This window comes from Colobus angolensis, unplaced genomic scaffold, assembly GCF_000951035.1.
Source record: "Colobus angolensis palliatus isolate OR3802 unplaced genomic scaffold, Cang.pa_1.0 Scaffold9, whole genome shotgun sequence".
In the NCBI taxonomy this organism is placed as follows: domain Eukaryota; kingdom Metazoa; phylum Chordata; class Mammalia; order Primates; family Cercopithecidae; genus Colobus; species Colobus angolensis.
Window position 1 is genome coordinate 12,630,071 of NW_012122931.1, and position 23,643 is coordinate 12,653,713.

Below are 23,643 nucleotides of genomic sequence, written 5' to 3' on the forward strand. Positions count from 1 at the left end.
TCTCGGGAGGCTGAGGCAGGAGAATTGCTTGAACCTGGCAGGTGGAGGTTGCAGTGGGCTGAGATCATGCCATTGCACTCCAGCCTGGGTGACAGAGCAAGACTCTGTCTTAAAAGAAAAAAAAAAAGGCAAGGCGTGGTGGCTCATGCTTATCGTCCTATGGCTGCTTGAAGGCCAAGTGGGATGATCGCTTGAGCCCCAGAGGTTAGGCCACAGTGAGCTATGGTCATCCCACTGCACTGGGTGACATCCTGCCTGGGTGACAGAGTGGGACCCTGTCTCTGAAAAGAAACAAAGGAGAAAAATAGTAATTTAATTGTTACTTTTAGACAATCCAACATCTAAAAAAAAAAAAATTAACTTAAAAAATTAAAATTAAAGGCCATACCAAAGATACCGCTTTTTTTTTTTTTTTAAGAGGGAGTCTCGCTCTATTACCCAGGCTGGAGTGGCACAATCTCAGCTCACTGCAACCTCCACCTCCTGGGTTCAAGCAATTTTCTTGCCTCAGCCTTCCGAGTAGCTGGGATTACAGGTGCGTGCCACCATGGCTGGCTAATTTTTATATTTTTAGTAGAGACAGGGTTTCACCATGTTGGCCAGGCTGGTCTCAAACTCCTGACCTCAGGTGATCTGCCTGCTTCAGCCTCCCAAGGTGCTGGGTTTATAGGTGTGAGCCACTGCATTGGCCAAGATACCACTTTTAAAATTTGAAAAAAAATTGAGAGAGACAGAGAGAATCTGACTATTATATAAGGAAGTGGTTCTTATCTTTACTGGTTTTGTCTTCATTAACACAAAAAACGGTTTTTAGGCTGGGCATGGTGGCTCACGCCTGTAATCCCAGCCTTTGTGGTCAGGGGTTTGACACCAGCCTGACCAACATAGTGAAACCCCATCTCTACTAAAAATACAAAAATTAGCTGGGCGTGGTGGCGCGTGTCTGTAATCAGGAGCGCATGCTACTCAGGAGGCTGAGGCAGTGCCATACACACACCATACACACACCACCACCACCACCAGAGAAGGAAAGTTAGAGTGAGAGAGAAAGAAAGAGGAATAAGGGAGGGGAAAGGACAAGAGGAGAGGGAGCAGAAAAGGGAGAAGGGAAGAGAAAGGAAGGGAGAAGGAAGGGAAGGAAAAGAAAAATAAAAGAATTAAGGAAATAAAGAAAAAGACAAGACAAGACAGATGGACAAGTTGTTTATCTCAAACAGTCCTCATATGGTTTGCTGTCATTCAAAATCATCTCTGGACCTTTAATTCTTATATAAAAAAATAAAGTAACAAGCACAAATTTGTTCTAAATTTACAAAAATATTGGTGGAAAAAAATTAACATGAGAAACTCAATGTAAGACTAAATCTTGTTTTACCTCTGTTATGATTTGGAAAAACTGTAAGAGTAGAGCAAGCCTTGGAACTCATACTTCAAGGAATTTAATCATTTATTTTATCTATCTATCTATCTATCTATCTATCTATCTATCTATCTATCTATCTATCTATCTATCTATCTATCTATTTTTTTGTGTGAAGACGGAGTCTCACTCTGTCTCCCAGGCTGGAGTGCAGTGGCACGATCTCAGTTCACTGCAACCTCCTTCTCCTGGGTTTAGGTGATTCTCCTGCCTCAGCCTCCCAAGTAGCTGGGATTACAGGCATGCTCCACTCTGCCCAGCTAATTTTTGTATCTTTAGTAGAGATGGGGTTTCACCATGTCAGCCAGGCTGGTCTTAAACTCCTGGCCTAAAATTATCTGCCCGCCTCAGCCCCAAATGGTGGGATTACAGGCATAGGCCATTGTGCCCGGCCTATTTAATCATTTATATATGAATTTCATCCAGTTACTTCAAAATTTTAAATATGTTTAAAAGTAGTCTATAAATCTGGTTGGATTAAGGTTTTCCCTCACTTAAAGATAAATGCTTTAGCCGTCATAAAACAGCTCATGGGTTGTTTTCCCCACTAGGGAATACCTTTAATATACTCTACTGATAAACAGCCCAACAAAAACCTTACAGTAGTGGTAAAATGCCTTTAAAACTATAAATTACATATGGCATATAACAGAAACTTCATTATCCATATCAAATCCTGCCTCAGCCTCCAGAGTAGCTGGGATTACAGGCACCCACCACCACACCCGGCTAATTTTTGTATTTTTAGTAGAGACGGGGTTTCACCATTTTAAAGCAACAAGCAGCCAGAAGTGGTGGCGCGCGCCTGTAGTCCCAGCTAAGCAGGAGGCTAAGGCGGGAGGATCGCTCCGCCCAGGACTTGGAGGCCAGCCTGGGTGCCAGAGCAGGAACGTAATGTGAAATCCGGAATTGGCTCCTGGTATAGAAAAAGGACATGGGGTCGGGCGCAGTGATTCAATCCTGTAATCCCAGCACTTTGGGAGGCCAAGGCGGGTGGATCACCTGAGGTCAGGAGTTCGAGACCAGCCTGGCCAACATGGCGAAACCCCGTCTTTACTAAAAATACAAAAATTTGCCAGGCGTGGTGGCACACACTTGTAATCCCAGCTACTGGGAGGCTGAAGCAGGAGAATCGCTTGAACCTGGAAGGCGGAGGTTGCAGTGAGCAGAGATCACACCACTGCACTCCAGCCTGGGGGACAAGAGTGAGACTCCGTCTCAAAAAAGAAAAAAAGGACATGAATGGGACAACTGACAAAATTTGAGTAAGGTCTATTAATTCGTATTAGTAGTATTTGTGTCAATAGTTTTAATAATTATACTATGTAAGATGTTAACTTTTGGAGATTCTATTAAAGAATCTAGGGAAACACTATCCTATTTTTTCAACTTTGTTTTCTTTTTCCAGAGTAAGGTCATACTATGGTATTTTGCAACTTTTTTTTCTTTTTCCTCAGGCATACCTTGTTGTCTGTTTTTGCAACTTTGTTAAAACCTAAAATGATTTCAAATTCTGAGTCCTTGTTGAAGTATCCAATACACAACCGGGTGAAGTTGCTCATAGAAAGCTTTGGGTAAATTGGATCATAGAAAATATTCTAGAAAGATACACTGTTTAAAATAGGGCGCTTAATTTGGGACAGGGGATCTTAATTTGTGGTTCTAGGACCACCTGACATTGTCTACAAATTTCCGTACCTGCCTGTTTTTCCGAGAGGCTGTTTGTTGAGGCCCTCAGAGGAGTAAAAAAATAACACACACAAACACACACCCATTCAAGAACATTGTATTAATAAGTCCATTTTCATACTGCTATAAAGAACTGCCCGACACTGGGTTATTTATGTATTTAAGATGGAGTCTTGCTCTGTTGCCAAGGTTGGAGTGTAGTGGCACAATCTCCACTCACTGCAACCTCTGCCTCGCAGGTTACAGGCGCCTGCCACCATGCCCGGCTAATTTTTATATTTTTTAGTAGAGATGGACAGGGTTTCACCGTGTTAGCCAGGATGGTCTCGATCTCCTGTCCTAGTGATCCACCTGCCTTGGCCTCCCAAAGTGCTGGGATTACAGGCGTGAGCCACTGCACCCGGCCATATTCAACCTTTTTTTAAAAAGAGTAGAGATGGGGTCTTGCTATGTTGCCCAGGTTGGTCTCAAATGCAGACCTTGTAATATATTCAGGCTCCTGGTTGTATAGATATAGTGATGTCTTTGTTAGGAATGTAGCTTGCATCTGTCAGGAATATGTCTGTGTACATGAGTTAGCTATCTAATAATATCCAACAGGACCACTCATTTTTCCTGTTAGAAATGTGAAATGGGCCTGACCTGGTGCTCACGCTTGTAATCCCAGCACTTTGGGAGGCCGAGGTGGGCAGATCACGAGGTCAAGAGATCGAGACCATCCTGGCCAACATAGTGAAACCCCGTCGCTACTAAAAATACAAAAATTAGCTGGGCGTGGTGGCGCATGCCTGTAATCCCAGCTACTTGGGAGGCTAAGGCAGGAGAATCGCTTGAACCCAGCAGGCAGAGGTTGCAATGAGCCGAGATCGTGCCACTGCACTCCAGCCTGGCAACAATGAGAAAAATTAGCCGGGTGTGGTGGTCGGCGCCTGTAATCCCAGCTACTCTGGAGGCTGAGGCAGGATAACCCCTTGAACCCGGGAGGTGGAGGTTGCAGTGAGCCGAGATCGCGGCACTGCACTCCAGCCTGGGCAACAAGAGCGAAACTCCGTCAAAAAAAAAAAAAAAATTATTTTAATCTACGCCCTGTTCTTGACGGATTTGTGTTCTCGGGCAAATTACCGAACGTCCCCGAGTCACTTTTCCGTCAAATAGACGTGATGCGATGAAGAACCAATGAAATTTGGAATGGCTTCGGAAACTTCGAAGGGAAGTGAATACATTTTTCTTTTTTCTTTTTTTTTTTTTTTTGAGACGGAGTCTCGCTCAGTCGCCCAGGCTGGAGTGCAGTGGCGCGATCTCGGCTCACTGCAAGCTCTGCCTCCCGGGTTCACGCCATTCTCCTGCCTCAGCCTCCCAAGTAGCTGGGACTACAAGCGCTTGCCGCCACGCCCGGCTAATTTTTTTGCATTTTTAGTAGAGATGGGGTTTCACCGTGTTAGCCAGGATGGTCTCGATCTCCTGACCTCGTGATCCGCCCGTCTCGGCCTCCCAAAGTGCTGGGATTACAGGCTTGAGCCACCGCGCCCGGCACATTTTTCTTTTCTTTTTTTCTTTTTTCTTTTTCTTTGAGACAGTCTGGCTCTGTCGCCCAGGCTGGAGTGCAGTGGCGCAATCTCGGCCCACTTCAACTTCCGCCTTCTGGGTTTAAGCGATTCTCCTGCCGAGTAGCTAGGATTACAGGCGTCAGCTACCACGCCCGGCTAATTATTGTATTTTTAGTAGAGACGGGGTTTCACCGCGTTGGCCAGGCTGGTCTTGAACTCCCGACTTTAAGTGATCCGCCCGCCTCGGCCTCCTAAAGTGTTGGCATTACAGGCGTGAGCCACCGCGCCCGGCCTGTGAATACATTTTTCTTATTGTTTGACGCTGGGCCATACAATTCACTTCTTCGTTGTCCAGATTAAAACCAAAACAAAGCAATTAGGAGCGCGTTGTTGTCGAGGTGTTTTGTTCCAAGGTAGGACCCGTAGCTTCTCCGCCGTCCCGCAGCTTGGAGTAGCGGCTTCTGATTGGACAATGCGCGTCCGCCACGACGCAGGAAGGCCGCCTCATTGGTCCGCGCAGTCGGGCTCCGGCGGCTTGTCTCTTTAGCGCTCAGGGCGCTGACCCACTGCTCTTCCTCTTAAGTGAGTACTCCATTTCTTCCGACGCCCGGAGCTGCTGGCCCAAGGGGATCCGGAGCGAGCTAGGCCGGGTAACTGCATTGGGGCCCACTGGAAAGCAGCAGCGGCCGTGGACTACGGGAGGGAGTGGGGTTGGCGAGCTTGGGTAAAATTCCCTCTTCTTCGTGCTGTCTCGACCCCCAGGGTCTCCGCGTCTTCCTCGTCCCCTTTGGTCCTCTGGCTCCACCTCCCTCGGGCTCTTCCAGGTTTCCCCCAAAAGCTCGACACACCCCTCCGCTTCCCTTCCGGGGACCCCGCCTCCTCTGCTCTTGTCTTCACGGGGCCCGCCCTCGTCTTTTACCCGCAGCGGTCCCTCCCTCAGGAGCGCAACTCCTTCCCTCCTCTCCGCCGCCGGTGTGCCCCTCGCTTGGCCCATTCCTGGTACCTCCTTGTCCCTTAAGTTTGGTGTTGTCCCTTCCTGGCACCTCCACCTATCTCTCCATGATCCCTGTCTCCTTTGCATCTGACTGCTGGAGTCCTCCGATTCTCCCGTTGACCCAGGCTGCTGGTTTAGCAAATTGTGCAGCGGCATTGTGCTGGGCGTTGGGGATGAAGACAGTGACTAGAGGTCCCTACTGTCAAGAACTACTTGCCCCGTAGGAGAGAGTCACTTTGTAAATGGGGTATGATAGGTCCGGTGATAAATCTTTAAGGCAGCATAATGTAGGACTGCTTAGGGGAAGGAGTACTAGAAGGGTTCCTCCCCGCCAGCCGCGTTCTTGCTGAATTCTCAAGCAGGCCTCTGGGGGCTAAGCTGCATCTTTTCATCAGAATGCCCTTGGCTGCTTCTGATGCAGAAGCCTGGTCCTTTATTTTTTTAGTTTTTATTTTTGAGACAGAGTCTCGCTCCGTCTCCCAGGCTGGAGAGCAGTGGCGTGATCTCGGCTCACTGCAACCTCCGCCTCCTGGGTTCAAGCGATTGTCGTGCCTCAGCCTCCTGAGTAGCTGGGAAAACAGACCCCCGCCACCACATCTGGCTATTTTTTTTTATTAACCAGTAGAGACAACTTCACCATGTTAGCCAGGCTGGTCTCGAATTCCTGGTCTCAAGTGATCCTCCCGCCTTGGCCTCCCTAAGTGCTGGGATTACCGGCGCGATCCAGGCCATCATGGTCCTTTAAACCCTTGGGAGTTATTAAAATCTTTGTATGGGCTCTTCTTTTAACCTGTCAGAATAGGTAGGGTTTCAGAACCATCCATCCAAGCCCTCAGGGTGTTGTCTGAGAGGTTGAAGGCCGGTGACAGAGAGTGATTGCCTAGACAAATAGTGACTCAGCATTGTACTCTTGGTGCCTCTTTTTGAAGTTTTTCCTAGGGATAGTTACCGAGTTTTTCAATTAGGCAGCAGTCTTAGCTGGTGGGAAAACTAGAAGCACAGATAAAACCACTACTCAGTAGATTCCTCCGAGCCAGTGCAGGTGGCTTGTACACTTACTCAGACGAGAGTAATTTATACCTCAGGCTCTTGGAGTCAGGAATCTCTGGGGTCTGGTCCCAGCTCCACCATTCGCTGTTAAGCTTGGTGAAGATACTTCCTTTATCTGAGCTTCAGTTTCACCTTCTGTTAAAGAGGGTGATAAACCCTAACACATAGGGTAACGGTAGGGATTTGTTAAGATTCTAGTTATGAAAATAATCATTTTTAGTGTGCTGTAAATTGTAGTATCTCAGCACAGGCGAGCCCCCTATGCTTCAAATTCATGTCTATCTGGCTCAAATCAGCAAAGAACCTGATATGCTTTCTTTTTCCAGGCACCATGACCACCCTTGATGATAAGTTGCTGGGGGAGAAACTGCAGTACTACTACAGCAGCAGTGAGGATGAGGACAGTGACCACGAGGACAAGGATCCAGGCAGAGGTGCCCCGGCCAGCAGTTCTGTTCCTGCAGAAGCTGAGCTGGCAGGCGAAGGCATCTCAGTTAACACAGGTACTGAGAAACGCTGGGCTCTGGGAACAGGCTTAAAAAAATGTACATTAAATACATATTAATTAGAAGTCTCCTGATCATTTTTAACTCTGGTCCCACTTTCAGAGATAACCTAGTCTTTTCATTATGTGTGCTTCTAGGCTTTTAGCGCACAATACAAATGTATCTGCATAGTAGCATGGTAATGAACACAGACTGGCCTGGGTTTGAATCCTGCATCTCATATTAATAGTTTGATATCTCATAAATCACAAGTATGAGTGTATGGGTAGTACAAATTCCTAAAAATGGCATATTTACACTTGTACCTTTTGATACTGTCAAATTGCTATCAGTTGAGGTGGCAGTAATTTATAGTTTAATCAGCAATCTGTGTTTCTCCATATGTTTGTCGTGCTACTGTGTTATGAAACTCATTGATCTTTGTTATTGTAGTAATTCATTGTAGGTTTATTTCTGCCCCTGCCACCTTTTTTTTTTTTTTTTTTTAAAGGCAAGTTCTCACCTTGTCGTTCAGGCTGGAGTGCCTTGGTGCCATAATGGCTCACTGCAGCCTCAACCTCCTGGGCTCAAATGATCTTTCTGCCTCAGCTTCCATGAGGTTCCTTTCTTAAAAAGCTGGGACCACATGTAGCTGGGACCACAGGCGCTTGCTACCGTGCCCAGCTAGTTTATTTATTTATTTTTTGTAGAGATGGGGTCTCACTTTGTTGCCCAGGCTGGCCTCACACTGCTGACCTCAAGCAGTCATCCCGTCTCAGCCTCCCATAGGCACGAACCAATGCACTGGGCCCATATGTCTTTTTAAGAGGGAACTTAAACTTCTTTTCATAATTTTAAGAGAGATTTTTATATCCTTTGCTCATTTAAAAAATTACATGATTAGTCTTTTTTTCTTGGGGAGCTATAAAGGAAATTAATCTGTGATATGAGTTGTAAATATTTCAGTTTCTTGTTGTCTTTTGACTTTATGTTCTTTTCCTGAATGAAAAATTTTATTTTTATGTACTTAAAAGTATTTTATAGTTTTTTAATTTTGCTTTTTACTTAAAAGGCTTTTCTTCACCCTACTTTATAAAGGGCCTCACTTTGCTGTATAAAAAGGTTCTCCTGGCTGGACACAGTGGCTCACGCCTGTAATCCTAACACTGGGAGATCCAGGTGGGTGGATTGCCTGAGCTCACGAGTTCAAGACCAGCCTGGGCAACACAGTGAAACCCTGTCTCTACTAAAATACAAAAAATTAGCTGGGTGTGGCGGCATGCGCCTGTAGGCCTAGCTACTCAGGAGGCTGAGGTGGGAGAACTGCTTGAACCCTGGAGGCAGAGGTTGCAGTGAGCCAAGATCATGCCACTGTACTCCAGCCTAGGCAACAGAGTAAGACTCTGTCTCCAAAAAAAAAAAAAAAAAAAAAGGTTCTTCTATACTTTTTTTCATTAGTATTTTTGTAATTTCATTTTTTACACTTAAATATTGATTCATGTGGAATTCACTTTGATGCAGGGTGCAGTAGGGCTCCAGTTTAATTTTTTTTAGATTGCTACTCAGTTGTTTCAGTGCCGCTTAGTGAATAAGCCATCTTTATTATCTTGAGATGTCACTTTTATTATGTACTGAATTTATCTGTTTATGTTGGGTCTTTAGCTGTACTATGTAGTCTCTTCCATTGATTGGTCTTTTACTGGGCTGTGTCATACTGTTTTTAATTATTGTAATGTTATATTTTAGTATTTGGTAAGGCTAGACCCTCTTCAATTAACTTTTGCTTTATTTTTTCCAAGGGAAATTTAGGAGCTGGACACATATATGTGTTCATGTATTTTCATTGGGAATGCATTAAATATATAGATTAGTTTAGGGATAATTGGCACTTTTGTGATGTTGAGTATGTCTGTTCAGGAACATGATATTGCATTTCCATTTATTCAAGTCTTTCAAGTATTTTTTGGGAGCATTTGAAAGTTGTCTTCATATAGATTTATTTTTTTTCTGTGGTAACAAAAGACTCCAAAGCTTTAGTGGCTTATGACAACAAAGGTTTATATCTCATTCATGTTACATGCAGCCTATAGGTCAATGGCAGCTCTGCTTATGCTTCATATGTTCTTTCATCCAGGAGCTAGGCTGAAGGAGTAACAGCCTCAATTTGGCTGTGTTCCTGTATTTGGGACATACCGTTTTCATGGTGAAGCATAGAGAGCAAGAGAGGAGCTGTTGGAAGCATGGAATGACTCATACACGTCATACTTTTTGTTTTGCTCAGACATGGCATACTTCATGTTTGCTCACAATCCTATTGGCCAGCAAGTCACACAGTCAAGCCCAGCATCAATGGGCTGGGGATATATGTACTCATCCCACAGGAGGTACTATAAGTCACATAACAAGGGGCAAGGACATATAAGTCCTTCAGCAGCACAGGGCATGGTGGGGGTTAAGGGTAGCTTGAATAACAGAACAGTAACACAACCTGCCACAATCTTGTTATAAAAAATTCAGAGGCCAGGTGCGGTGGCTCACACCTGTCATCCCAGCACTTTGGGAGGCTGAGACAGGTGAATCACCTGAGGTCAGGAGTTGGAGACCATCCTGGCCAACATGGTGAAACCCTGTCTGTACTAAGAACACTGGGCATGGTGGCGCATGCCTGTAGTCCCAGCTACTCGGGAAACTGAGGCAGGAGGCTCGCTTGAACCCAGGAGGCGTAGGTTGCAGTGAGCCGAGATCGTGCCATTGCACTCCAGCCGGGGCCACAGAGTGAGACTCCATCTCAAAAAAAAAGAAAAAAAAAAAAATTCAGATAATATAGAAGTACAGAAAAAAAATGTAAAAGATCTCTGTCACCAGCCCCTTAGATCCTACTACCTGGAGACAACCACTGTTCACAGTTTACATATCCTGCAAACTCTTTTTCTATGAACATACAAGTGTATACACAAACGTGTATGCATGTCTATGTACATAAATTAGGTACATACATACAGTTCTTTTTTTATAGAAACTAGAGGATTATACTATGATAGTCTACATTTTGCTTTTGTAATAACCTGATATATTTGGAATATCTTTAATGGCAGGAAACATAGAGCTGCTTTATTCTAAGAGTTGCTTTATTTTCCTTTCAGTAGGTAGAGTATAATTTTTTAAACTCATCTCCTAATGTCGGGCATTAGCTTGGCCCTTGTTGCAGACTGTTGCAGGGCACGTCATTGTGTATGGGTCACTCTGCCCTGTGGCAGAGTGCACAGAGTCCCTATGATAATTGTGCAATAGATGAAGCAAGCTTCAGGTAGATGTGAACTCCTACTTACAGATGTGAGGTGGTCCATAATTCCTTGCCCATTCTCCTTGGTCACATCCGTGTTCACCCTACTCAGGCCCAAAAGGTGTGATCAATGACTGGCGCCGCTTCAAGCAATTGGAGACGGAGCAGAAGGAGGAGCAGTGTCGGGAGATGGAAAGGCTGATCAAGAAGCTGTCAATGACTTGCAGGTCCCATCTGGATGAAGAGGAGGAGCAACAGAAACAGAAAGACCTCCAGGAGAAGATCAGTGGGAAGGTAATTAGCAGTACCCAGGCTTTTCTTAGAGGCTGCTGTGGCTGCTAGAGGTGGGTGAGTGATTCAAGAGATGGAGAATGCTTGATTTGACCTCCAAGAAGTTGTGCAGTGCAGGAGAAATCATAGAGCCCTGTCAAAACTCAAACACACCCAGCTTTGAATCTCAGTTCTGCTACTAGTGACTGTGGGAAAGTCTCTTCTCTTCCGAATCTGGTGTTTCAATGGTTAAATGATGTCGGTATCCTCCCCGTACAGGGCTATGTGGTTAATATGCCCATCACAGTGTTTGGCCCATTGAAAGTGCTCAGTAAATTTTAGTTTCCCTTCTTTTATTGAGGTTTTATCTTGGGCCAGAAATAACCCTCTGAGGGTGGTGGTATTATCCCCTTCTTACAGATGATAGAAGCAATGCTTAGAGGGCATTAGAGGCTTGTTCAGGGCAATGCAACTGGTAAATTCTAGTAGGAGTTAGGGTTCTAACCCAGATATTCCTGTTTTTTCCATGATGTTGTTTCATCTGAAGCCTGTTCATGAGAATTTATTCTAAGGAGGCATTATAATAAGCAAACAGACAGACACTCTGGAAGATATTTGGAAGTAGGTCCCTGATTTTTTTTTTTTTTTTTTTTAATAGAGACAGGGTCTCTGTTGCCCAGGCTGGTCTAAGAACTCCTGAGCTCAAGTGACCCTTCCACGGTAGCCTCCCAAAATGCTAGGATTACGGGCGTGAGCCGTGGTGTCCGACCCCTGATGGCCTCTTATCCTATCAGTATTAAAAGGGATTCACTGTTTCCCTGGATGCCCTCTGACTGCGGATGAATGTCTGTGAGTGCATGAGATCATTTAGTTATGGCCCAAAGCTAAAATACCACACAGGATCAGGGAGCAGATAAGAGGATTAAGCTGGGAATCATTCACCTTGACCAGGAGGCTGATTTTAGGACATGACACTTAGCCAAAGACTTCAGTAGGTCAGAAGAAGCCACTGTGGCAGACTGAGTTGAAGTGGAGGGCTATGAGATGGGAGAAACATTGGCAATAAGTAAAATAGTGAACTCAGAATGTTGCTGGTTATGATATAGTAACAACATGTGTTCTGATCTAGTGTGGTCTCTTAATCTATGCAACATTAGGCAGAGTTAGGATTTATGAGAGGAGCGGGGATGTCTTGCTGCACCGGGGCAGAGGGAAGATGCTTTCGTAGCTTGAGCTGTCTCTCGGGCATTGTGTGTTCTGCTCACAGCTGCTTCCTTATACCGAGGTGAGAGGCCAGAATGAGGCAACATCATATCATCACACGAATCAGTCTTGAGAGAGGCTGTTCCTGTCCTACTGATTTATCTGCAGTAGAACAGAACTGGAAACTATCTGGCAGAATTAGGGAAGTGGTTAAGCAAAGTGACACATTATATATGATTTCATAAAAATATTTGGAAACATGAGGAAATACTTATAATCGTGCTAAGTCTTGAAAGCAGGTTATAGCTTAATTGGTACACCCACAGCTGCTGCTATAAAAGCAAAACTATTTTAGTATGACTGGTAATAAAAAGAATTTTTAGAGTCCATATGACTGTGTGTGTGTGTTTGGGGATGGTGTGGGGCAGGGGTTTTGAGAGTTCTTTTTAAAATTCTGTAATGTCTCGTTATCTTTAAAAAAAAAAAAAAAACATGGTAGATAAAATATTGTCAAGACTGACAAAAAGTAAAAAGCTCATGAAGTGAGATTATATGATGCACCTATTTGGATTGAGAGGCAATGTGATATTGTAGTTAAAAACATGGGTTTAAAAAATCTAGTTTGAGTCCTGGTCTTATGCTTACTGGGTTAACTTGTTCAAATAATGTCAAGTTTTGGAACCTTGTTTGTAAAGTGGGGCTATTAAAAGCACTTCCTGATGGAGTTATGGAATTCAGTGAGATATAATGCATGTAGAGTACTTAGCATGGTGCCTCATATATTATCAGCATGTAGTACATGTTAACTGTTTTATTGTTTTATGCTTTTTTGGAGACAGGGTATCCCCCTGTCGCCCAGGTTGGAGTGCAGTGGTGTGATCTTGGCTCACTGCAGCCTGCGCCTCCCAGGTTCAAGTGATTCTTGTGCCTCAGCCTCCCAAGTAGCTGGGACCACAGGTGCACACCACCATGCCCAGCTAACTTTTTTTATTTTTTATTTTATTATTATTATTTTAGGAGAGATGGGGTTTTGCCATGTTGGTCAGGCTGGTCTTGAACTCCTGACTTCAAGTGATCCACCCGTCTCGCCCTCCCAAAGTACTAGGATTACATGCGTGAGCCACCACACCTGGCCCATATTAACTGTTATCACCAGTGTTCAGTTTTCATATTTATGCTCACTTGCTGGTCCTGCTGCAGATGACTCTGAAGGAGTTTGCCATGATGAATGAGGACCAAGATGATGAGGAGTTTCTGCAGCAGTACCGGAAGCAGCGAATGGAAGAGATGCGGCAGCAGCTTCACAAGGGGCCCCAATTCAAGCAGGTTTTTGAGATCTCCAGTGGAGAAGGGTTTTTAGACATGATTGATAAAGAACAGAAAAGCATTGTCATCATGGTTCATATTTATGAGGATGGCATTCCAGGGACCGAAGCCATGAATGGTTGCATGATCTGCCTTGCCGCAGAGTACCCAGCTGTCAAGTTCTGCAGGGTGAAGAGCTCAGTTATTGGTGCCAGCAGTCGGTTCACCAGGAATGCCCTTCCTGCCCTGCTGATCTATAAGGGGGGTGAATTGATCGGCAATTTTGTTCGTGTTACTGACCAGCTGGGGGATGATTTCTTTGCTGTGGACCTTGAAGCTTTTCTCCAGGAATTTGGATTACTCCCAGAAAAGGAAGTGTTGGTGCTCACATCTGTGCGTAACTCTGCCACCTGTCACAGTGAGGATAGCGACCTAGAAATAGATTGAACTGATAGTCTAGTTGCATAGATTTCTCATTGTTTGGGTTGGAATACATATGTCATTGTTTATTTTTGTTCCTTCTTTGTCTTCTGGCTTTTCAGCTGTTCTTTGTAGTCCCTTTTATTATGCGTAACATCAAGAAATTCTTAGATTAAATCAGAATGCTGAATAACCTTGTAGCCAGCAATAAGGTGACTTAACAATTGTATAAACAGGAAGCCAGGCTTTTGAACTGTTTACTTAAGATTCTCTGGCAAGACATCTCTGTTATTGTTTCCAGTCAATATTTACAAAGCATCCTAAAAACAATGTCTTGGAAATTGTCTTCAGATGGTCTCAGAGGTTTCTGCCAAGTCCAAGAGTATAATTCTGTAGGTAGTGTGTGTTATTTGCAGTGTAAATAGTGCATTTTCTTAATCAAATGATGGTAAATTATATTTACTTGTAATCAGTTCCATAGCTCTAGACGGTGGTTAGATTTTTTTTTTTCCCCCACTGGGGTCTTGTTTAAAGGTGTGAGTCACCGCACCCGGTCCTGAGGGGTGGCCTCTGCTGCTGGATTTGATGTCTTCCTCCAGCATTACTAAGTCTGGAACAGCAGGAAGGGTCGATGCTTACTGACTTGGTGATGTTGGAAGATGAGTAGTTTATGGATTTAAACATTAGAGCTGGAGTGGGGCTGGAAATCTTTGTAAAGGAGGATCTTTCAGTAAGATGCCCTGCTTGTCTTTGTCTCTTTTTTGTTTAACAAGGTAACTTTTTGTTTAACCTAGATTTTTTTTTTAAACTTTTTGTTTTTTTTTGCATATTGGAAAAATAATTCATATTCAGTAGAGGAAAATTGACCAAAACAGAAGCAAAAATAAGAAAATTAAAATATCCTACTACCTACTACCTAGAATAAAACACTATTAATATTTTGGTCTATTTCCTGCCAAGGTGTTTTCTGTGTATATGTAGATATTTTGTTTGTTTTTAAACAAAACAATGGGATCATTCTGAACATACTGTTTTATAGTATGGCCAGCTAATAATATATCAGACCTTTTTTCATATTATTAAATATTCTGCAACTTTTTTTAATGTCTGTTAATATTCCATCATATAGATGTGATATAATTTGCTTGATGGTTGTCTCTTAAAAAGATAGCAAACACTTTTTTTAAATTACAAAAGTGATGGATGTTCATTGTAGAAAATATAATAAACACTGTTAAGACTTAAAAGCCATATAATTCCACCAACCAAAATTAATCCCTGTTGTCATATTTGTAGTCATTTTTATAGCCTTTTTTTCTATGTATTTATAATAACTATCATTTGAGTTTTTTTCCTTTTGCTTTTTTACTTCAAAAATACATATTCTAGGGTCGGGGAAATGTAATCTGGAATTAAATATTAGCCTTAAAATTCACAATTTTGATTTTCCTGGATTTTCAGGAATTGACTAATTAAAAGGGTCTTGAAAGTATTTGCTGTATTTAATCAACAGAGTGCATTTTTTTTTTTTTTGACTAAGAAGGCTCATTGTAGTAGAAAGGGTGGAATGTGGAATGTATAGAAAATTATTAGAAACAGGGAATTATTAGTCTAGCTTATTTCCTTTCAGTCTTTTTTTCAATATTTTAAAAAACATTCAGTACTTATTGAATTTAGTTCTGTGCTCTTCCTTATTTAGTATTGTTTTATAAATACTGTGATGTTTCCAAAATTCTAAATAAATAATTTTCAGTGGCTTCATAATATTTCATCATTTGGATATACAATAATTTATTTAACCAGTCTCTCTATTTTTATTTATTTATTTTGTTTGTTTTCTTTGAGATGGAGACTCGCTCTGTCACCCAGGCTGGAGTACAATAGGGTGATCTCGGCTCACTGCAACCTCCACCTCCTGGGTTCAAGCAGTTCTCCTGCCTCAGCCCCCTGAGTAGCTGGGACTACAGGCACATGCTGGGGACTGGCTAATTTTGGTATTTTTACTGGAGATGGGGTTTCACCATGTTGACCAGGCTGGTCTCTTAACTCCTGACCTCAGGTGATCTGCCTGCCTCAGCCTCCCAAAATACCAGGATTACAGGTGTGAACACCCTGCACAGCCTAACCAATCTCTTTATATTGGATATTTAGATTCTCAGTGTTTGCTGAACACTTAATGCCTTTGTGTTTTGGGCTATATGTTGAATTATTCTCATAGATTTCTAGAAGAGGAATTACTGGGCAAATAGAGACACTTAAAAATAGCTTTTACAAACCATCTTCTGTTCTCGTTGAAAATGAGAATATATTATGCACTTATAGGGAACTTGACTTTGCTTTTCAAGAATAGAAGTTCTAAAATACAGTAGGGCTGGGTGTGGTGGTTCATGCCTATAATCCCAGCAGTTTGGGAGGCTGAGGCAGACATAGTGAGACCTCATCTCTACAAAAAATAGAAACAATTAGCTGGGCATGGTGGTGTACCTGTAGTCCCAGCTACTTGGGAGGCTGAGTCAGGAGGATCTCTTGAGCTTGGGAGGTCAAGGCTGCAGTGAACCATGATTGCACTCCAACCTGGGCGACAGAGACCCTGTCTCAAAAAAAAAAAAAAAAAGAAAAGTAAACAGACATGAAATGGTAATGGAGAAATCCTAGACCTTTCTTTTTTGGAGATGGAGTCTCACTCTCTCGCCCAGGCTGGAGTGCAGTGGCGTGATCTCAGCTCACTGCAACCTCAGCCTCCCAGGTTCACGTCATTCTCCTGCCTCAGCCCTTTAAGTAGCTGGGACCACAGGCGCCCACCACCACGCCTGGCTAATTTTTTGTATTTTTAGTAGAAACGGGGTTTCACAGTGTTAGCCAGGATGGTCTCGATCTCCTGACCTCGTGATCCGCCCGCCTTGGGCTCCCAAAGTGCTGGGATTACAGGCTTGAGCTACCGCGCCCGGCCTTTTTTTTTTTTTCTTTTTGGAGATAGAGTCTTGCTCTGTCGCCCAGGCTGGGAGGTGCAGTGGCACGATCTCGGCTCATTGTAACCCCTGCCTCCCAGGTTCAAGCGATTCCCCTGCCTCAGCCTTCTGAGTAGCTGGGATTACAGGTGTGCCACTACACGCGGCTAATTTTCGTATATATTTTTTTTTAGTAGAGATGGGGTTTCACTATGTTGGCCAGGCTGGCTTCAAACTCCTGACCTCAAGTGATCTCCCCGCCTAGGCCTCCCACAGTGCTGGGATTACAGGCATGAGCCACCACACCCAGTCTTAATCAGTGAGTTTTATCATTTATTCATTTAGGTGGCTGGGGATGGGCCTAAGCCTGGGCTTAGCCCATCGTGTCCAGCCCACTTGGCAGCCTGGCCACCCTTCTGCTGTGGCTTTTTAAAGGCACAACTGTCATAAAATGCTCCAATTTCTGACTTCTCAGATTGTTTCCTTATTTTTGGCAATAATACAACCAGAGAGGTGATGTTGTGTAGTAAGTCAGGGAGTATCTGATGTCAGCTTGGTGATGCTAAGTTTAATCACCTGGTTAAGGTGGTGAATAACAAATCTTCGTATTGTAAAATTATTTCCCCTTTGTTAGCAGAAAGAAATCTGTGTTGTGATACTTTGAGACTCTTCTTGCAATAACGTTTCACCTAATAGTTTTGGCATCCTTGCCTGAACCAAATTATTACATTGGGGTATGCATAAAGGTGATTTTCTTTATTTTCATTTCATTTCATTTTTAGGACACAGGGTTTCACTTTGTTGCCCAGGCTGGGGTGCAGTGGCGCAATCACAGCTCACTGGAACCTCAAGTTCCTGGGCTCAAGCGATCCTCCCACCTCAGCCTCCCAAAGTGCTGGGATTATAGGCGTGAGCCGCTGTGTTTGACCTAGCGTTTGCTTTTTAAAAATACATCCTTTTTGGTTCCACCTTTTTGAGCATATAAAACATTTACCCAGTTTAAAAGTCAGCAGAATATGAAGTTGTGTTCTCAGAGAAGCCTCACGCCTATCGATTCCCTCCACCTCAAGAATTTATTTTTGATTGTGAATGCTTGTGGTTAAATTTCTTAGTGTCTCTGAGCTGTGATCTCCCAAGTGAGGATAATCATAGTAACTATCTCATGGGGTGACTGAAAGTGTTCAATGAGCTAAAGTTCTTAGCATGGTGAGGCAGCTAGCAAACATTCCTTAGATCCATAGATGTCATCAGTTTTTTTTTTTTTTTTTAAACCATCCTCTACAAAACCCTGATCCCACTTATTAAAAAAGGGCTTTAAGACCCCAGTTCCAGCCGGACGCAGTGGCTCATGCCTGTAATCCCAGCACTTTGGGAGGCCGAGGTGGGTGGATCATGAGGTCAGGAGATCAAGACCATCCTGGCCAAAACAGTGAAATCCCGTCTCTACTAAAAATACAAAAACAAAAAATTAGCTGGGCCTAGTGGCGGGCGCCTGTAGTCCCAGCTACTCGGGAGGCTGAGGCAGGAGAATGGCGTGAACCCGGGAGGTGGAGTTTGCAGTGAGCCGAGATCGCACCACTGCACTCCAGCCTGGGTGACAGAGCAAGTTTCCGTCTCAAAACAAAACAAAACACCCATTTCCCCCTTGTCAACTCAAATAAATCCTATTTATCCTTGAAAACTCAGCTCAAACCTTACTCACATCCTCTCTGGATCCTTAGTAAGTCTTTGCTATCTCTTCAGAGAGAGGCAGTCATACTGTTACATGTCTTCTTACAGGTGATGGCGACATTGGTTAAAATGTTTGAGGGCTCAAAACCTGGGTCCATCCAATACTAGCCATGCCTCCATTTTCCCACCTGTACAAGTGGGATAACAGTAGTTGGGGTAAGAGGTCAATGAGGCCGGGCACAGTGGCTCACGTCTGTAATCCTAGCACTTTGGGAGGCTGAGGCGAGCGGATCACCTGAGGTCAGGAGTTTCAGATTAGCCTGACCAACATGGTGAAACCCTGTCATTACTGAATACAAAAAATTAGATGGTCGTGGTGGCTCACGCCTGTAATCCCAGCTACCTGGGGGAGCTGAGGCAAGAGAATCGCTTGAACCTGGGAGGCAGAGGTTGCAGTGAGCTGAGATTGCACCACTGCACTCCAGCCTGGGCAACAGTGAGATTCCATCTCAGAAAAAAGGAGGTCAATGGATTAATACTCGTTAATACACTTAGCACCTTGCATAACACATAGAAATGTTTCAATAAATTATCTGTTGTTGTCGTCATGCTATTATTTTAATTCAATTTAATGAAGAATTTAAAGTTTTCCTGAAGTGTGAGATGGGAAATCCTGGTGACTTGAATAGCTCTGTCTCCCTTTCCTGTAGGGTAACTCCATCTTCAGCGTGTGTGGTAGCCAAAGTTGAACTGGATTTGTTTACAGACGAGACTGTTAATTCCTTGGGGACAGGGACTGTGTCCTGTCATCTCTGATCTCTGATCTGAGCTGGCATCAGTTAATATATGCTCCTTCAGTGGGGAAAATCCCCAAGGCAACATGAGTAGGCTGGAATTCACCACAATAGGGCAGAAGGTCATCTCTTATATCATGTTTCCATAAATGTTATATATTTTTAATTAGACGTCTACTACCTATGCTCACTGAGAGCCGGGTGACAAACAAGATCAAGTTAAATCCTCAGCCTTGCCAAAGAGTTTGTTACCTCCTGGTTGCTTTGTAGAAATGCGGTTTATAACTCAAAATGACCACGTGGTGGCAGCAGAGGAGAAGGAATGAATTGTTTTGTTCCCATTACCCACGCGGTGCTACAGACTGCAGAGTTGGGGCCTGAGGGAGATACCTAGCACCATATAAGAATAACGTTAGATAATTTGTTTTTGGGAATGAGAACAGGAAAGTGTTAAATACACGCACTTTAAATAATGAGTAACAAATCAAACAAAATGCTATTTGATGAAGACAGCATATATACACTTGACTTTCAGATCATGGTCAACTAAGGGGGAGAAAAAAAGAGACAGAAGAGAACAGGAAGTGAGGGGGCACCCACCAGTCCTAAGATGCTGCAAGATGGGTGACTCGAGGAGACATAGCTTCTTAGTTAAGAGTACAATCTTTATTTCAAATCCCAATCCCACCATTTGTTTCCAGTGACTTAATCCCTCTGTCCCCTAGACCTGTCATAGAGTAAGCAAGAACTTTGTTTTTCCATTTTTTTGTTTGTTTTTTGAAACAGGGTCTTGCTCTGTTGCCAAGACTGGAATGCAGTGGTGCAGCCATAGATCACTGCAGCCTCAAATTCCTGGACTAAAGCAATCCTCCTACCTTGGCCTGCCAAAGTATTGGGATTACAGGTGAGAGCCACCATGCCCAGCTTCTAAGCAGTTTATATTTATTTCTTAGATAATTCTTACCACTCCAGAGCTGTATTATTATCTTCGTTTTTTTAGTTAAATGATTTGCCCAAGATCATCTGGTTAGCGCATAGTAAAGTCAGAACTTAAACCTAGGAACTCAGAGCTCAGAACTCAGAATCTTTCCACTGTCTGGGCAGCCTTACCCATGAACAGGCAATAATAATGTTTATCCAAAAAGGCTCTTGCAAAGAGATGAAAGGTGCCTGCCCCATAGTTTGTGTTATGGACTGAACTGTCCCCCATCTAGCACAAATTCCCAAATCCCCCAAGTGACTATATTTGGAGATAGGGCCACTGAAGGAGGTAACTAAGGTTAAATGAATCATAAGCATGGGGACCTAATCCAGTAAGACCACTGTCTTTATAAGAAGAGATACCAGAGCTCCCTTGCTCTCTGCATGTGCCCAGAGCAGATACATGCTAGGATGCAGCTAGAAGGCAGCTGTCTACAAGCTAGGAAGAGAGCCCTCACCAGAAATCAACCCTTATGGCACCATGGTGTTGGTGGACCTCCAGCCTCAAGAACTGTGACAAGATATATTTCTATCATTACTCAGTTTGTGGTATTTTTTTAGGGCAGCTGAGCAGACTACTACAGTTGGTGATCAGGAAATGCAGCTTTTACAGTCTGTGACTTTGTCTTTGATGTAGCTCTCCCTCTACTCTGAAGGCCTCAGTTCCTTGTCGTCATCTAGGTACACCAAACAGTTTTCTACCTGCCTGAAAGCACCTGCAGCCCATCCAGTCTTTCCTTATCCCATTTCCTTTTTTAAAAACAATTTTGGCCAGGTGCGGTGGCTCATGCCTGTAATCCCAGCATTTTGGGAGACCGAGGCTGGTGGATCACCTGAGGTCTGGAGTTTGAGATCAGCCTGACCAACATGGTGAAACTCTGTCTCTACTAAAAATACAAAAAATTTAACTTGGCGTGGTGGTGGGCACCTGTAATCCCAGCTACTTGGGAGGCTGAGGCAGGAGAATCACTTGAACCCGGGAGGTGGAGGTTGCAGTAAGCCAAGATCACACCATTGCACTCCAGCCTGGGCAACAAGAGTGAAATTCTGACCCAAAAAAAAAAAAAAAACTTTTCCCATGAGCATGACACATGATTCTGATGCATGATGAGTGGATCTGGAATCAGAATCGGGTGAGGGGGGTGCTTTTGCTATCCCTCATTTCTGCCCAGAGACAGATCTGTGCTCAAATATTAGTTCCACTGCTTTTTAGCTTGGAGCCTTGGGCAAGTTACCTCATTGAGTCACAATTTTCTCATCTGTAAAATGGAGACAATAATGTGTGCCACAATGGATTGTTATGAGTATTGAATGGTATAAGGAATATAAAGCCACTGGCACCACATCTGGCCTATGCTGAGTTAACTTCCTACCATGTCATTGTAGTTTCCAAGGTCTATGCTTACGTGATTTCGTGATGTGTGTGGGGATGGTCTTGGACATGGTTTCTCCACCTGCCAATTGTGGTCCTTGGAGAGAAAATGAGGTGGGTGGTGGTGTCTGTGTGGGTGAGATCAAGCTCTTTGCCAAATGTAGGGTGATTTGATTTGTTTTACTCATGTCATCCTTCCAGTAACCAATGCCTTTCCAGTTTCGATTTTCCTTCCCCCCAGAGATGAGCTGAAAATGTTCTAGTGTAGACTGAATCTGTGTGTGTGTGTGGGGGGGTTTCAATGACAGCCTCCAAAGAAGGCAACCAGGAGAGGAGACAGTATCTATAGTGAGGACATGGATGTGATAATGAGATTGAAAAAAGGGGAGCTGGGACTCTTATTCCAGGAGTTCCCAGGCCAGTGGAAAAACCTGACTTTTACCCTCAAAGACTCCTTGGTAGATTGGTCTAGTCTTGAGGGCAGAGACATACTCACATTTAAATCCCCAAAAGCAAACAGAGAAAGCAAGTATATGTTGATGGATCAGTCAGCCCCCAGGATATTGAAAGGGCTAGCCAGACTGCATCAGTGAAAAAGGCAAAATCAGAAATAGTTATGGGAGCTGCATCAGTTTGCTATTACTGTGTAACAACCATCCCAATATTCAGTGGTTTAAAACATGAGTCATTCATTATCACTCATGTCAGTGGGACAGCTGGGGCTTGGCTGATCTTGGCTGGGCTTGCTCTTACATCTGCAGGTCAGCTGAGGGCTCTGCTTAGGCCACCTTCGCTACAGCAGCCCCGCCCCAGGTGCCTCTCTTCCTCGTCTTGGGACCAGGGGACTGGGTGGACATGTCCTTCTCATGGCAATTCGAGAAACACAAGCGAACAAGCCCAATATCACAGATACTTTTTTCTTTTTTTGAGATGGAGTCTCACTCTGTTGCCCAGGCTGGAGTGCAGCAGTGCAATCTCAGCTCATTGTAGCCTCCAACTCCTGGGCTCAAGTGATTCTCCTGCCTCAGCCTCCTGAGTAGCTGGGATCACAGGCGTGTGCTACCATGCCTGGCTAATTTTTGTATTTTTAGTAGAGACAGGGTTTCACCATGTTGGCCAGGCTGGTCTTGAACTCCTGACCTCAGGTGATCTGCCTGCCTTGGCCTCCTAAATGTTGGGATTACAGGTGTGAGCCACCACACCCAGCCAATATCACAGATACTTTTCAAGTTTTACTAAAGTCATGCTTCCTAATATCCTACTGGCTAAAGCGAGTTGCATGGCTGAGCCCCCAGTCGTGGTTGGAGGGCAGAGTTACGTGGCCAAAGATATGATGGCATCAGGAATGGGTGAGGAACCAGGGCAAATGATGTAACCTACCACACTCTGTGAGTTTTCCTTAACTATCCCCTCCCTTCCAACCCAAGTCATTGCTTCCTCTATAGCAGTGGTCCCCAACTTTTTGGCACTAGGGAAGACAATTTTTCCACGGACAGAGGTGGTGGATGGTTTCGGGATGAAACTGTTCCACCTCAGATCATCAGGCATTAGATTCTTGTAAGGAGCTTGCAGCCTAGATCCTTCACATGTGCAGTTCACAATAGGGTTTGCATGCCTATAAGAATCGAATGCTGCCACTGAGCTGACAGGAGCTCAGGTGGCAGTGCTCAGTTGCCCGCCGCTTACCTCCTGCTGCGCGGTCTGGCTACTAAGAGGCTATGCACTGGTACCTGTCTGTGGCCTGCGGCTTGGAGACCCCTGCTCCACAGCATATTGTGTTTCTCTCCTGGCTTTGATCATGACCTGTGTGCTTGTATTGCATGTGAAGGCAAGGACTATATTTATAGTCTTGGTGCCTAGTATGGGGGCTGGCACCAGTAAATAATAGTAGATAAGTGAGAGAGCAGAGAACAAAAAGGGAAGGAAGTAGGAACATATATGACAAGAAAGGAGGAAACAGGACAGGCATGTAAAGGTAAAGGATGTGGAAGAAGCAGGACAGAAGAGTTGTGGATAGAGTGAGTTAGAGGAAGCATCAGTGATTCAGAATGAGCTGAACTGCTTGCTTTGTCAGCTTCTTGGGCTATTGATCCATTTCTAGGATTTTATTTATCTTTATTTTTATTTTTTATTATACTTTAAGTTCTAGGGTACATGTGCATAACGTGGAGGTTTGTTACATATGTATACTTGTGCCATGTTGGTGTGCTG

The 23,643-nt window shown here is 44.0% G+C and overlaps 1 protein-coding gene across 1 annotated transcript; it reads left to right on the plus strand.

Annotated features, from left to right (window-relative positions):
* Positions 1–5,119: 5,119 nt before the first annotated feature.
* PDCL (phosducin-like) lies at positions 5,120–15,423 on the plus strand. Its single transcript, XM_011931420.1, has 4 exons — positions 5,120–5,306; positions 7,027–7,203; positions 10,581–10,762; positions 13,142–15,423. Exons 2-4 carry the CDS (start codon positions 7,032–7,034, stop codon positions 13,691–13,693), a joined length of 906 nt encoding a protein of 301 aa, XP_011786810.1. The 5' UTR covers positions 5,120–5,306; positions 7,027–7,031; the 3' UTR covers positions 13,694–15,423.
* The last annotated feature ends 8,220 nt before the right edge of the window (positions 15,424–23,643 follow it).

Excerpts from the sequence above, each read along its gene's own strand:
- PDCL (XM_011931420.1), top strand. The coding sequence starts at position 7,032 with ATGACCACCCTTGATGATAAGTTGCTGGGGGAGAAACTGCAGTACTAC. Across the intron at positions 7,204-10,580 it reads AGGCATCTCAGTTAACACAG|GCCCAAAAGGTGTGATCAAT; the intron begins GTACTGAGAAAC and ends CACCCTACTCAG. Across the intron at positions 10,763-13,141 it reads AGGAGAAGATCAGTGGGAAG|ATGACTCTGAAGGAGTTTGC; the intron begins GTAATTAGCAGT and ends GTCCTGCTGCAG.